This window comes from Vulpes vulpes, chromosome 12 (assembly GCF_048418805.1).
Source record: "Vulpes vulpes isolate BD-2025 chromosome 12, VulVul3, whole genome shotgun sequence".
NCBI lineage: Eukaryota > Metazoa > Chordata > Mammalia > Carnivora > Canidae > Vulpes > Vulpes vulpes.
The window spans coordinates 115,696,371-115,711,362 of NC_132791.1; the positions used below are offsets into that span (position 1 = coordinate 115,696,371).

Sequence of the window (14,992 nt, forward strand, 5' to 3'; positions counted from 1 at the left end):
AATAGACAGGTTCTTCATTTCTCAACAAAGACATGGCATGTCCAACAGACACATGAAAAAGACGTTCAGAGCAGCCCCGGTGGCTCAGCGGTTTAGTGTCGCCTTCAGTCCAGGGCGTGATCCTAGAGACCTGGGATCGAGTCCCACGTCAGGCTCCCTGCATGGAGCCTGCTTCTGCCTCTGCCTGTCTGTCTGTCTGTCTCTCCGTGTGTGTGTGTGTGTGTGTGTGTGTGTGTGTCATGAATAAAGTCTTTAAAAGAAAAGAAAAAGATGTTCATCATCACTAATAACAATGAAGTCACAATCATGATGTCACCCCACATCAGTCAGAATAGCTTGTATCAAAAAGACAAGAAATAACCAACATTGGCAAGCATATGGAGAAAAGGGAACCCTAGTACACCAATATAAATTGGTGCAGCCACTATGGAAAATAGTATAGTGGTTCCTTAATAAATTAAAAACAGAACTACTATATGATCCAGCCATTCCACTTCCGGGTATTTACCCAAAGTAAACAAAACACTAACTTGAAAAGATATATGCACCCCTATGTTTACTGTAGCTTTATAATAGCCAGAATATGGAAGCAACCTATGTGTTCATTGATAGATGTTGGGTAAAGATGTAGTATATATATACACGATGGACTATTAGCCACAAAAAAAGAATGAAATATGGATGGTATTATGCTAAGTGAAATAAGTCAGACAGAGAAAGATAAACACCATATGATTTCATTTATATGTGGAATCTAAAAAGCAAACAAAAACAAACAAACAAACAAACAGACATAAATACACAGAACCAAGTAGTAGTTACCAGAGGAGAGGGGGATGAGGGAATGGGCAAAACAGGTAAAGGGAATTAAGAGGTACAAATTTCCAATTATAAAATAAGTAAGTCACAAGAATGAAAAGTACAGCATAGGGAAAATAGTCAACAATATTGTTACACCTTTGAATGGTGACAGAGGGTAACTATACTTACCATAGTGGGTGTTTCATAATTTATGTAACTGTTGCAGCGCTATATTGTACACCTGAAACTATATTACACTGTATACTAACCGGAATTTAAATAAAACCTTTAAAAATATGTATGTAACCTACATGTCAATTCAAAATATAAATAAATAAATACATACATACGTACCATACATACGTACGTACATACATACATATATACATACATACTGAGAAGTATCTTTGTGCTGGAACCTGGAGGCCCCAGAGATACAGCAATAAACAAGACAGACATGACCCTGACCTCAAGGCAGTGTCTATCATACCACCTTGCTTCCCCAGAAGTTGCCCTCTACCTCTCTAGCTCCACTCTCAACATAGTACATGAATAAAAAAACCACCTGGGCAGGAGAGGGTCTATATGGCCCTCTTTTCATCTCCTATTCTGCCCCTAGGGTAATCTTTCTAAAGAATGCATATATTGGAGATCCCTGGGTGGCTCAGCAGTTTAGCGCCTGCCTTCAACCTAGGGCATGATCCTGGAGTCCCAGGATGGGTCTGCATCGGGCTCCCTGCATGGAGCCTGCTTCTCCCTCTGCCTGTGTCTCTGCTTTTCTCTCTCTCTCTCTCTCTCTGTGTCTCTCATGAATAAATTAAAATCTTAAAAAGAAAAAAAAAAAAAGAATGCATCTATCTGGCCATTCACATCCTTCCTGTAGATCACTGATGACTCCCCATCACCCACATCCAAACAGACAAGGGCTTTCTTGGCTAGCTCTTCCCCATTTTTCCACTGTCCCCTCTCAACATTCACTACCTCAGACAACCCCAAACTGCCTGCATTTTCCCACACTCACTTTGCTTTGCTTTGTGTCTGTGTTCATACCATCTCCTTTGTTTTAATGCCTTTGCTTCTCTTCATCTGGTTTGCTATCTATTGCTCTAAATCAAACCACTCAGACTAGTAATTCTGTGAATCAGCGGTTTGGTTAGGGATCAGCTGGAATAGTGCACAGATAGATGTGCTCCAAACTTAGTTGGCTGGGCTCACCCAAGCACTGTGAGCAGCTGACAGGTACACTGGGGCTAGATGCTCCAAGGGGGGCCCACATAGTGTCTAGCCAATGAGTGAGGTTGCCAGCTGGAGTATCCAGTTCTGGTCTCTCCCCATGGCTAGCCTGGACACCTCACATGGCAACTGGGTTCCAAGAAGCAAGCACTAGTGGGCAAGCACTTATGAAGTCTCTGCCTGTGGCAGATTTACCAAGGTTCCACTGACAAAAGCATGTTATACAGCTGAGTCCAGAATCAATGTGGAAGAGGTGTGACTCTGGGTGGGGTGGGGGGATTAACATAGCAATCTATCAGTCTGCCCTCTACCCCTACCAATGCACAGCCTTCCACATGTGAAATATATCCATCCTTCCCAAAACATCCAAAACAGTAACTATCCAATCATACACCAGGCCCAAAGTCCATGATCTCACAAGGTGCAGCAAGTTGTCCTGGGGTACAACTCCTCAGGTGCTCCTTTTGATCCAGAAACCTATGAACTAATAAGACACAATGTCTGCCTTCCACATGTGCCCAGCATACAGTTGTGAAGCAGGCACAGGAGATATGCAATAGATACTCACATTAAAAGGGAGAGAATAAGAGGTACAGGGAGATCACTGATTCAAAGCAATTCTGAAACCCAGCCAGGTTCTGTTACCAGGACCCCTCCTTGTTCACAGGGAGGCAGGGATGTTACATGAATAGTGTCCGGTTCTCCTTGGCTTCTTTTTTTTTTTATGATTTTATTTATTTATTCATGAGAGACAGAGAGAGAGAGGCAGAGACACAGGCAGAGGAAGAAGCAGGCTCCATGCAGGGAGCCCGACGTGGGACTCCATCCCAGGCCTCCAGGATCAGGCCCTGGGCTGAAGGTGGTGCTAAACCTATGAGCCACCCGGGCTGCCCCTCTCCTTGGCTCTGCACTCTGAGAGGATTTTCTTTTCCATAAGAGAAGGCCCTTGTGAATAATGGCCAGCTTACTGCCCATGGTAAATTGGGGGCCCAGAGGCCTCTTTTCACTTTTTAACTATTTCAGTTCCTTTCAGTCCAAACTAAAAGTCTTTTCCAAAACAATACCCTTCAAGACTTCATAGTTTTTCTACGAGTATTACTGGATTCAATTCTTGCTCCAAAAGCCACGTACATAGTTAATTTCAAGAAGACTCTACTTCAAGGATGCCTGGGTGGCTCAGCAGTTGAGCGTCTGCCTTTGGCCTAAAGTGTGATCCTGGAGTCCCAGGATCAAGTCCCACATCAGGTTCCCTGCATGGAGCCTGCTTCTCCCTCTGCCTATGTCTCTGCCTCTCTCTCTCTCTCTCTCTCTCTCTCTCTCTCTCTCTCTCTGTGTCTCTCATGAATAAATAAAATCTTAAAAAAGAAGAAGAAGACGACTCTACTTCAGCTATAAAACAGCAGCTTTAATAGTCTTAGAAACCCTTTTGTTTAACTAAGAAGGTCTACTGGGCACCACCTTAAATCTTCTTGGGGATCTTAACAAAGGTTCTACAATCATACCCTTGATTTCATCTTTACCTTTAGGCCAGTTCTTACTTGGGGAATCTGCTACCTGCTGGAAAGACCAGAAATGAGAAGTAGATTTTTTTTCCAACCCAGCAAACTGGACAGAGATCCTTATTTAGCCCATCTCTCCCTTGTAACACCTGACATGCCAGCTGGAAGCACCCAGATGGCACTTTTGACGTCCCATCTCTACATCTCTCAAGCCAAACCCACAAATTCATTAGGCACTCCTTCTGCCAGTGGCATCAGAACTACATAACACTGGTTACCCTTAGTCCAAGCAGTTTCTAGCTCCCTTTCCAGGCACTTACAACTCTTGCTGCTTGTCGTTCAAGCCTTCACCCACCATCCTGTTCCGAACACCACATGTTTGGGTTTTTAAGACAGCACCACACTTCTAGATACCAATTTATGTATCAGATATCTATTGTTACACAGCAAACCACCTAAAACAATAGCTTAAAGCAACCACCGTTTTGTTACACTCCTGAATTCTGTGGATAGATCAGTCCCTGTCCCACAACATCTGGGGCCTAGATTGAAAATTTAAGCAGCTAGGTGGATAATTCAAACAGCTTTGGTGCTGTGATTATCTGGAGGCTTCTTTATCTACGTGTAATGAATGCCATTCCGTGATTAGTGCTTCCTTACCGCATGGCCTCAGGATATCAGGCATTTTATACAGTGGCCCTAAGAGGGAGTCTTCCAGCAAACAAAATAAAAGCTATATGGCCTTTTAAGATCTAAATTCAGAAGTCTTGGGATGCCTGGGTGGCTCAGCAGTTGAGCGTCTGAGGGCGTGATCCTGGAGTCCTGGGATCGAGTCGCACATCGGGCTCCCTCCATGGAGCCTGCTTCTCCCTCTGCCTCTCTCTCTCTCTCTGTGTCTTTCATGAATAAATAAATAAAATCTTTTAAAAATAAATAAATAAATTCAGAAGTCTTTTAGCATCACTTCTGCCGTATGCTATTGACTGAAGCAGTTACGTCTCCATTGAGACTCAAGAGAGGACACAGACATCACTTGATGAAGCCATACCAAAGAACTTGTGCTCATGTTTTGGAACCACCTTAGTAGGCTTATCTGGGATGGTTTATTTCTGTTCTATGTGGCGTCAGTTAGGATTACACATGCTTTTGTGATCATGTGGCAGTCAACTGGGGGCTAGCTGATCCCAAATGGTGGTTGATATAAACTGAGACACCTCAGTCCTCCACATGTCTAGCTCAAACTTCCTCACACGGCAACTGAATTCCAAGAAGGCAAGTCTCAACATACAAACGCTTACTACGCTTCTGTTTGCATCCCATTAGCCGATGGCCCATTGACCAAAACAAGTCACATGGCCAAGCCCAGAATAAATGTGGATGGGAATCACACAAAGGGCATGGGTACCGGGATGCATGATTCATTGGAGACCGTTAACGTAACAATCTACCACACCTGGGCAACTCTCAATCATCTTTAAAGACTCAATTCATGTCTTACCTCCTCCAAGAAAGCCTCTCTGACTGGGGCATCACTTGCCCCACAATACTCTATACACATTCTACCTTTGACCTTACACTACTGCTTTCTAATCATCTCTATACCATTTCTGTCTCCCCCATTAGACAAGTCTTTGAAGGTAGAAATTGTGCTCTGTTGATCTTCGTAATTCCAGTGTCTAGCCCTGTGCCTAGAACATCGCACCTGAAACAAAAATATTTCTTAATTATTTAATTATATGTCCATGATAAAATTTTTAAAATAAATGTTGAGGGGTGGTGTCTAGATGGCTCAGTCAGTTGAGCCTCTGACTCTTGATTTCAGGTCAGGTCATGATCTCAGGGTCCTAGGATTGAGCTCCGTGTCTCTCTCCCTTTCCCCCACCCCTCTCCGCACTCACACTCTCTAAATTAATTAATTAATTAATTCTTTTACATAAATAAATAATTAATTTAAAAAATGAAATGTCAAATATTATACGTCCATTGGTGCTTTGTCCTCTTGCCCTCTGGCCGGTGTTCTAAGAGATCACTCTTATTTTTTGTCCTACTCTCCAACCAAACATGCGCTTCTTCAGAGAGTGACCTCACTTGGGGAGTTGACCTCAACTAGAGAGTGGGAAAGGCAGCAGAGGGTAGAGCCCTTGATTCCAAGATTTTTGATTTTCAGAGACTAGTCACATTTCCAAAGAAATTTTCAGGTCAACAGGAAGTTACCAAATTTCTATTTTTGCCTTTGGACATTAAAAACACACATTCCTTCCACCACTGCCCCTTCAAAGCAGCAGAGAGGTACGACCTTAGCATGGAAACATAGGCCTTCCCAAGGAAGGGCAGCTATGTGGCATAAGCCCTCGATTAGTCCCAGATTAGGGCCCCACAGTATGTGTTGCCTTGACATGATAACATCTGGGGCACCTCAACAGCCTAACCACAAGTCTTCCTTCCACCTTAGTTTCTGCTATTAAGTTCCCTTAGTCAGTCAACCCTTCTTATCATGGGACCTAGGCATAGTTTTGGATTATCTCTGAACAGTGGGCCTCAGTTCCATGCCAGCCCACAGAATTATTCAGCAAGCCAGTGTTTAACTAACAAAGCCTGCCTCCCATTGCTCCTGTTCTGTTCACTGCTCATGTGCAACTTCTGTGTGTGGTATCCTCCTCTGGGCTGTGAGTATATGTGACTAACAAACTACTGTTCATCTCATCTGTCTGGTATCAGATGTCATGTGTTCAGCCATCTCTGACCCAAGGGTAAAAATCCCTCCCTTATCAATGGAGTAAAGAGGAGGTGATCAAAACAAGGTGGCAACCTGACAGCTATGTTTAGAATATCCTACACTGTCCTTGTTTTTCTTATTCACCATGGGCCAGTGCAATCAGTCTAGTAGCAGTCCAAAGGCCCAGCCTGGACGCAGTGGAGAACACTGTATGTGGAGTCAGGTCTAGGATATAGCTAGTCCTGGCAGTGCTCCAAAGTATCTGTCAGTCCTTTGACAAATCCTCCCCTCTTGGACCCCAGTTTCCAGCTATAAAATGATGGGATGGCTTCTATCACCTCTGTGATTCTGTAATGATTCTGTCAACACTATGATGGAATCAGCGAATAAGAAATAAATGGCTGGTAGTCCTCTGGTCATCCTAAAGGACTATGCATTTTTAGAGGAGTTTCTACCCCATGTGTCCCTAGCTGAGGCAACTAGAGATGATGAGAGAGCTAGTTCTAAGGAACCAACAGAACAGCCCCAGGATGTCAGGAAATCTTACTTTGGGTGGATTCCTCTAAACTCTTCCTGCTGTCAGCACCCTGATCCCGTCTTGTTAGCAAATGGGAGATTTTAAAATCTCCTCTCTTTCACCACAATTTGTTCCATCCCTGCCCCTAGACTGTCTCATTTGAACCATTAACTTCAACCAGCCAGAGATCTTGCTTTAGCAGACACACAACTGCCCTACCCTCTAGAGTCCACACTCCCCTCCCCTTCCTGAAGTAAAGTGCTTGGGGACCCAGAAAGTAGGCCATGCCCTCATAACCTTATCAAAATAGCACAGCTAGGTCTTCCATCCAACAACACTCAGAGACTCTGCCACAGAGTAGGAAATAGCAGCCAGGGTCCTGTCCAGCCAGAGCCTAGATATCTTCTGTAGTTAAGAGGCCTCTGGATATCCCCATGTTCTGCCAAAAAAAAGTAGTCTCCAGTCCCATCTGTGTGTGTGTGTGTGTGTGTGTGTGAGAGAGAGAGAGAGAGAGAGAGAGAGAGAAAGAGAGAGGGAGGAGGGTTAGGCTCCAACCTATGCAACTGTGTTCTGATAAGAAAGACCTCTCAGACTGAGAATCAGAATGCTGCTAACCAAGAGAGGACACATGCATGCAGTGACAGGGAGAAGGGCCCCCTTCTGGGTTTCTGGAATGTAGTGAGAAGATGAATGAGCAAGATGAGGTGGTGGTGAAGGCGAACAGCCAGGAGCTAGGACGTCCAGTGCCTTAAAAATCATCCTACAGACAATGAGAAGCCAGGTGACCTGATCTACAAAGAGGAATAGTCTTGCCAGACCAGTGTTCTGTACTTCCCAGGCCCTGGGGAGCTTGTGAAAAGTGCAGACATAGGCAGCAGGACTGCTAGACTAGGGAGATCCCAAGTGGGCAGGGAAAACTACATTTTTCATACCCTCCCCTCCACCCCCAGAGCTTCTGTTCTTTACCACAGCGAATGGCCCCTAGACTGGACCATCCTTGAAGCTCATTCCAGTTAGAAAGGTCCATCACTCTGTGTTCTGGGAGGTCACCTAACCTCCCAGGGAGGGAGAGGGAAGTGAATCTCCCACTTGCTGGCCCAGGGATGACTTCCAACAGTAGCACTGCGGTAATGGAAACTGCAGTTAAGGTGCCAGGACTGACTTCTGTGAAGAAATAGGAGAATGGGCAGGCAGGCGGCAGAGAGGCAGGGCTAGCCCACAGGATGCCCTGGCCAGAATTCACCAAGAGGCCATGAGGATGCAAATCAAACAAATAAACGTTCAAAAAACAATCCACTTCACCTGTCTGTGGGAGAGACAAGTCATTGGCACTGGCCATGAAAAATAAAATAAAATAAAAAATCCGAGGGCTTATGGTGACTTCAAATTGATAGGGCGAGGGCAGGTGCCCCATGGGATTTAAGGCTGGTTTCCTCTATTCCCCTTTCCCACAGTTCCACAGCGGCCCCTCCCACCTGGCTGGGATATAGCCCATAGAGTGGCTCAGGACTGAGGACATGGGGTTCCACAGCCCAGACCAATCGGCCAGGTCTGCCACTTACTAGCCATGAAACAGGATGGGGAGTGGAATGGGATGGACCCAGCATATTGGTGTGGGGTCAACATAGCCATGGATGTAATATGCCCAGCACAGTGGAAAACAGTACCCCTCTTGTTTGAAGACCAAACAAGCAGACACTCCCCAGGAACGAGGAATAGGAAAGGGAGTGTCAGGAGGAGAATATGAGAAGAAGCTTCTAGCTGTCTGCTCCAGGAGGGGCCAGCCCAGGAACTGAGGGGGACTGAGTGCCCCAGAGCAAAAGCCCCTGAGGGATGGGGCGTCCTGGGATGGATGGGGGAGTGGAGCAGGGCTCAGGACCAGGAAGGACAGGATGCAGGGCCTGCCTTGCTTCTGAAGGGCTGCTCCAATGTGGAAAAACACCCCACCATCTTCCTTTGGGGGAAAGCCTGGAATATTCCAACTCCAAAACTTCGCACTGAGGCTGCAGGGAGGTGGGCTCCAGCAGAAAAGGAAAGGAGGAGGCGTGAGGAGGCGTGGGCACGGGCCAAAGGGGCGGGTTGCTGGCCTGCAACCTCCACTCCTTATTACCCCTCGGTTTCCCCACAGGCTTCTGAAGCCTAGGTCAGCAGAAGGGGTTAAAGCCTTAAAAGGGGAGCAATCGTCTTGGGGTTTCTGGGAGGCAACTAGCGTTCCCGGCACTGCCCCACCCTGATCCTCGGGGCCCTGAACCCTCCCATCCCGGCGCGGCCTGCCAGCCCGAGGGTGAGGTCCCCCTTCTGCGGCAGACGGCGGCTCCTGCATCCCCACCGCCGCCTCCCCTGCCTCCCCCTCGCTCTGCCAGGCTGCCTCGCTCCCCCCTCGGCCCCTGATTGGCCGCGTCCCGGGCCCTCCCCGCTCCTCCACTCCCACCCCCGGTGAAAACTGCGGGCGCGGGCAGGGAGCTGCAGCTGGAGGCGGCGGCGGCCGGGGAGGCTGCAGCGGCGGAGGACCCGAGCCCAGGTGCGAGGGGAGCCGGGCGGGACCCGGGGCGCCGGAGAGGCCCAGGCTTCGGGGAGCAGGTTCGGGGCGCCCCGCGAGGAGCCCCGCGGTGCTGGGGATGGGGTCTGCCTCCAGGCAGCGGGCCGGCCCGCCGCACCCTGCCCTGCGCGCAAGGCGCCCCCCCCCCCCCCCAGCTTTCACCCGCCCGAGGGCCGCCGCCTGGGCCGGGGCGCAGAAGGGGAACCGGCACGAAGGGCGCCGAGGACAGCCTCGCATCCCGCTCTCCACGCAGGCGTCCCCAAACCCAGCTCGCGGGGGCGTGGGGCGGGGGCGGTGAAGCTGCGGGAGGCCGCGGATGACCGGAGCTGGGGGGCTCTCTGCCCCGCGACCCCGCGGGGCGGGCTGGGTGCGGGCGCCAGAGGACGGGGAATCCGCAGTGCCGCGGGCGGGGACTGGAAGGCTGGCGGACGGGGGAGGGGAGCGGGGAAGGCTGAGGGGGGAAGGGGGGCCTCAGTTGGGAGGGGAGACGGCTGGAAGACGGAAGCGGAATGAGGGTCGGGCTAGTGGAAGGGGGGCCGGGAGCGCAGAACTTCTCCGGGTTCTGGGCTGGGGACACCTGGCAGAGGAAATGCAAACCTCTGTGCCTCCCCGCAGCTCTCCACCATCCGTTGGCTCTCCATCCCTCTCCAGCCCCAGCCCTATTTCTTTCCGGTTCTGGCAGAGGCGTCCCCTTTTCCCTCCTAGATCTCAAGCTCACACCCCTCCTCCATAACTCGTGGTCTGCAAACCAAAGCCAGATGCCGACTCCCTGTTCCCCGACAGCACCCCCACGGCCCTTTTGGTTATATTTCCCAGAGTGTACAGACTGCAGCCCGGGGACTGTGGGAACCCCAGCATCCTCCCCACCCCCACCCACGGATGGCCTTGGATGCGCCAGCGGTGCACCTGGGCACAGGCATCAGGGCAGGGCCCCTCCTGTGTGGCCTCTCCTTGGCCAGCACCAGGGCAGACAGGCCAGGCTCCCTGCTCTGTGTCACCAGGATGCTGGTCCAGACTAGGCTTCGAAAAAAAGGGAGGGCACAGAGCTTAGGCAGGGAGTCTATTGAAGCCGGACTGGAACACTGCAGGCCCAGGAGGTCTGCCCAGAGAGCTGGACATTTGGAAACATCTCGGTTCCTATGCAATCAGAGAACATATGCAATCAGAGAGCACTGTCACAGGCCCTTAGCTGTGTGCCAAGTACAGGCCCATCTGGAAGCACCTTAGCCACACAGCCCTTTCTAGAGGAGGGAAATTAACATTTGTGGCCTCGATACGGAGCAGTCATAGTGCGACATGATGTCAGTTTTCTTAATCCCCATCACAACAACCCTGTGGCCATCTAAAGCTCATTCATTCATTCACACACTCAGTATCTTTTGAGCATCTATTATACACCAGGAACTGTTTGGGCATTGGGGATTTTCTTCTGAACAAGAAACAGAAAAATCCCCAAATGGGGAGTTCTTGTGTAATGGGTAGAGGTTTAGGTGTTGCAAGATAAAAAGAGCTCTGGAGATTGCCTGCACAACAATGCGAGTGCACTTAACACCACTGAATTGTACACTTTAAAAAGATTAAGATAGGGGCGCCTGGGTGGCACAGTTGGTTAAGCAACCGACTCTTGGTTTCAGTTCAGATTGTGATCTCAGGGTCCTGAGATCAAGCACCAAGGCACATCACGCCAGGCAGGGGGCAGGGAATGCAGGGGGCAGGGAATCTCCAGATTCTCTCCCCCTCCCTTTCTTCTCCCCCTCCCTCCCTCCCTCCTCCCCTCTGCTCCCCACCCCCTTGTGCTGTCTCGCCCTCTCTCTAAAATAAATAAACAAGTCTTTTAAAAAAATGATTAAGATAGTTAAGATAGTGTGTTAGCTCTGCTTTGCCTCAATTAGGAAATAGGAAGTCTCTGCCTTCCTGAAGGGAAAAGGAAATGGTCCAAGTCACTACTCCAAGCTTTCCACACTGACACACACCATCATAGGGTGTGTTCTCCCTCCCCTTCCTTTCTTCCAGGGGGAAGGCACCAAGTGGCAGTGTCACATTCACTCATAAGTGGGAAGGAGGAACCCTAAGGCCATGCATGCCTGCCATGGTCATCATGGCGTGTGTCCCAGAGGCCCCCAGCCCTAGTAGTAAGTGTGGACACACCTGCCCTATCTCTTGGCTGATTCCCAACCTGTCCAACCCCCAGATCAAGGACTGAGCTCTCGGCACCATGAACCCCACCATCGGCTTCGCTCTTTTGCTGACAGGTACTGGGTAAGGGGCAGGGCTGGGATTCCAAGCACCTTGGCTTCCTTCCCTTTAGGGAAGCTAGCTTCTCCCTCCCAACCTCAGAGGCAGGAGGTGACTGAGGGAGAGAGGGCTTTTTCATCCCTAAATCTGCTGAGTAACCTAATCTCTGACTGCCTAAAGCAGTTTTTTGAAAAATAGCCCACTGAGTCTGCCCTGGACTGAGTTGGAATCTCCAAACGGGAACCAAGAACCTACATCAACTCCCCAGAATCTCCTACCCCCTGAGGACACCCAGGACTAAGGAAGATGAGGGAGGGAGGGCTGGGTCTGCAGTGGAGGAGCTGAACTGACTCTGCAGGGACCTCTGGGATAGGGAGAGGTGCCCAAGGCACAGAACCTTGTGCTCTTCCTGTCTAGGCCATTCCCTGCTGTTACAGTGGGTGGGAGGCCCCCTGCTCTGCAGGCCCCCCAACTTGGGAGTGGGCACTGCTGGTGCCAGTCTTGCAGGTAGCCCGTGGACAAAAGGTGACCAGCCTGACAGCCTGCCTAGTGGACCAGAGCCTTCGTCTGGACTGCCGCCACGAGAATGCTACCACCTTGCCCATCCAGTATGAGTTCAGCATGACCCGGGAGAAAAAACAGCACGTGATCTACGGCACTGTGGGGGTACCAGAGCACTCATACCGCTCCCGAACCAATTTCACCAGCAAGTACAACATCAAGGTCCTCTACTTATCCGGCTTCACCACCAAGGACGAGGGGACATACACATGTGAACTCCGGCTCTCTGGCCAGCCTCCCATCACCTCCAGCAAGAACGTCACTGTGCTCAGAGGTGAGGCAAGCTCTCAACAAGGCCAAGTGAGCTGGGAGAGGGAGGCGATGGTGGCTAGGGACAGCAGCAGTCCCCTTGAGCCGGGCTGGAGGGGAGAGGAGCCCTAGCACCTCTCTCCCCCTCCCCCCAGCTCGCTGCCTGGCGCCCTGGGGAGCCACTGCCTTCTGTGTGTATGGAGGGGAAGGCTTAAGGGTACAGTGAGGCAGGAGGAGTGGCATAGCAGACACTTCTACCATGACTGGGCAGATCACCTGGGCTCCCCAATCCTCCTCCTCCCCACCTGGGAAACAGGGATGACACTACCTGCCTCACCCATAATAGTTTTCTTTTGAAGATGCTTGGTAAAGATTGATGTATTTGTTCAAGAGCCCAGGAACCTGCCAATGGGAAAGATAGTTGGTTCTACTAGAGCAGACGGGCGGTGGTTCCAGCTAAGACATCACGACTGCCAGCCTGCCCGAGGGAATGTGCCCTAGCTCGGGGCCTGTGCCTGTCTGAATGCTGGCCCCTCTTCATCCCCACCCTGCCCCTCCTCCCCATTCTCTCTCCACAGACAAACTGGTCAAGTGTGAGGGCATAAGCCTGCTGGCCCAGAACACCTCATGGCTGCTGTTGCTCCTGCTCTCGCTGCCTCTCCTGCAGGCCATGGACTTCATCTCCCTGTGACTGGCTGGCCAGGAAGCCACAAGGCCCAGTCCAGGGACCCTACTTTCTCTGAGTTGGCTGACCCCCTCCCCCCAGTTCCTCACACGTCTCGAGGAGCAATGGGGACCCCGCCCCTCCTAAGGAATCCCAGTGCTGCATGCATCATCTACCCACCCCTCTGCCCCACTGCCAGCCCACACCCTCTCCGCACGCCACTGGCTGTCTTTTTTCTTTTGTACTCTTTGTCCCGGAGTCGCTTCTGTCTGGTTTCTCCTTCCTTTTCTTTGCGAGTTTGTGAAAAGGGAAGCCAGGGTTGGGGATGTGATGGAGCGTGAGGGCGTGTGAGGTGTAGAAGGGTAGAGGGGTACCAGGCCTGGGGGCGGCGGGCAGGGGCAGACATCCTTGCCCACCAGGACCAGAGGCCTGGGAGAGACCTGGAGGAGGAAGAGGAAGAGGTGGTGCATCTGGGCCTAGCATATCCATTGGCAGGCGAGGATGGTGCCTGAAGACCCCAGATGTGAGGGTGCTGCATCTGTGGCCCATCCCAAGAGGACAGGATTGAGCATTTCCAGGAGCTTTCTCTGCCACAGCCAGAAGCTATCCTTTTTTCACTGCAGAGGTCTTCTAGGGGCCATGGGCCTGGCGTGGTCCCATGAAAAAGCAGGTTCTGCCCAAGAGCCATGCTAATGGAGGGTTGGAGAAGGAGTAGGAGAGAGGGCCCATCATCCCTCTCCACTGGATGAGACTAAAACTAAAAGCCTACTGTCCCTCACTGCCTCAACCAGCAGCTGAGAGGGTAGCAGAGGACAAGCCTCCTCCTGGCCTCATCCAAGTTCCGGAGCTTCCAGAATGCTGGCCTGGAGGCAGGAAGCCAGGCCAGGTAGAGTCCCAGAGCAGAGAAGAATATGACCCAAGCATTTGGAAGGCTCTTACTTACCTCCCCCATCAGTGCCAGTGCCTGGTGGCTGAGGCTTCAGACAGCCCTCTGCCCCACAGGTCTGGCCTCTGGGGGACCTGGGGAGGGAGTCAGAGGGGGTCTGAGGCAGCCCATGGAGCGAGACCTATATGTGGGACATGCCTCAACAGATGGCTTTCCCCAACACCCAGCTCCCTGCCCCCACCCCGGCAGCTATGCCCTGTCCTGTGACTGTGTGTAGTGCCACCACAGCTTATGGTATCTCACTGAGGAAAAAGAGAACTGCACAATAAAACCAAGCCTCTGGAGAATGCCTTCCTGCCTTTCTCTGCTTTGCTCGTCCGTCTGTCTCCAGGCCCGCCTCCCTTCCCTTAGCTGTGCATCTAGGAGATCAAAACTGCCACCTTGAACTGCCCCTCTCCTCTGCCTTCATCAGCCCTTCCCTGCCCCTGCTGCCTCCAGGGTCAGCATGGAGGCCATTGCATGCTGGACTTTTCAGGACCGCTCAAACATGGCACATTTGGCCAAATAAATGAATGTTCCATCTCTGCTGACTCACCTGGTAGGAACGACAGACAAACTTGCCAATATGTGGGCCAAGCCACGTGGCCCAATAGGCTAACAAGTGCTAAGGTGTAGAGTCTTCTTTTTCATCTTGGATCTGGTTGTTCTCAGAAATGCCCCCTCAAGTGACATATGCTAGACAGAAGGTAGGTATGGGGCACTGAGAGGAAGCATGGGAGGTGGCATGGTGGCAGCCCATGTCATCAAGATATAAGGACAAGCATCTCTTCTCGAATCCAATATGCCTACATCATGGACTGGGGGGAAGGGCAGGGAGAAACCACCACCGTCCATGTCTGGCTCCCTCCCCTAAAAATCAATGAGTACAATGTGAATGTCAATGGTCATCCTGGTGCTAGGAGCTAGAACGGGACCACAGCGTGGCTCCAGGGTCTCCCAGAGAGCCTAACGGGCTCTGGGCTCTGCCAGGAAACTTGAGAGAAGTGGGTGGTGACTATCCAGAGGCTTGCTCGTTTGCTATTCCCCATGACG

The 14,992-nt window shown here is 50.9% G+C and overlaps 1 protein-coding gene across 1 annotated transcript; it reads left to right on the top strand.

Moving 5' to 3' along the window:
- Nucleotides 1–8,791: 8,791 nt before the first annotated feature.
- On the top strand, nucleotides 8,792–14,251 carry THY1 (Thy-1 cell surface antigen). The gene is made up of 4 exons (XM_025999057.2): nucleotides 8,792–9,287; nucleotides 11,497–11,557; nucleotides 12,040–12,375; nucleotides 12,929–14,251. The coding sequence occupies exons 2-4, from the start codon at nucleotides 11,521–11,523 to the stop codon at nucleotides 13,039–13,041; spliced, it is 486 nt and encodes a 161-aa protein (XP_025854842.1). The 5' UTR covers nucleotides 8,792–9,287; nucleotides 11,497–11,520; the 3' UTR covers nucleotides 13,042–14,251.
- The last annotated feature ends 741 nt before the right edge of the window (nucleotides 14,252–14,992 follow it).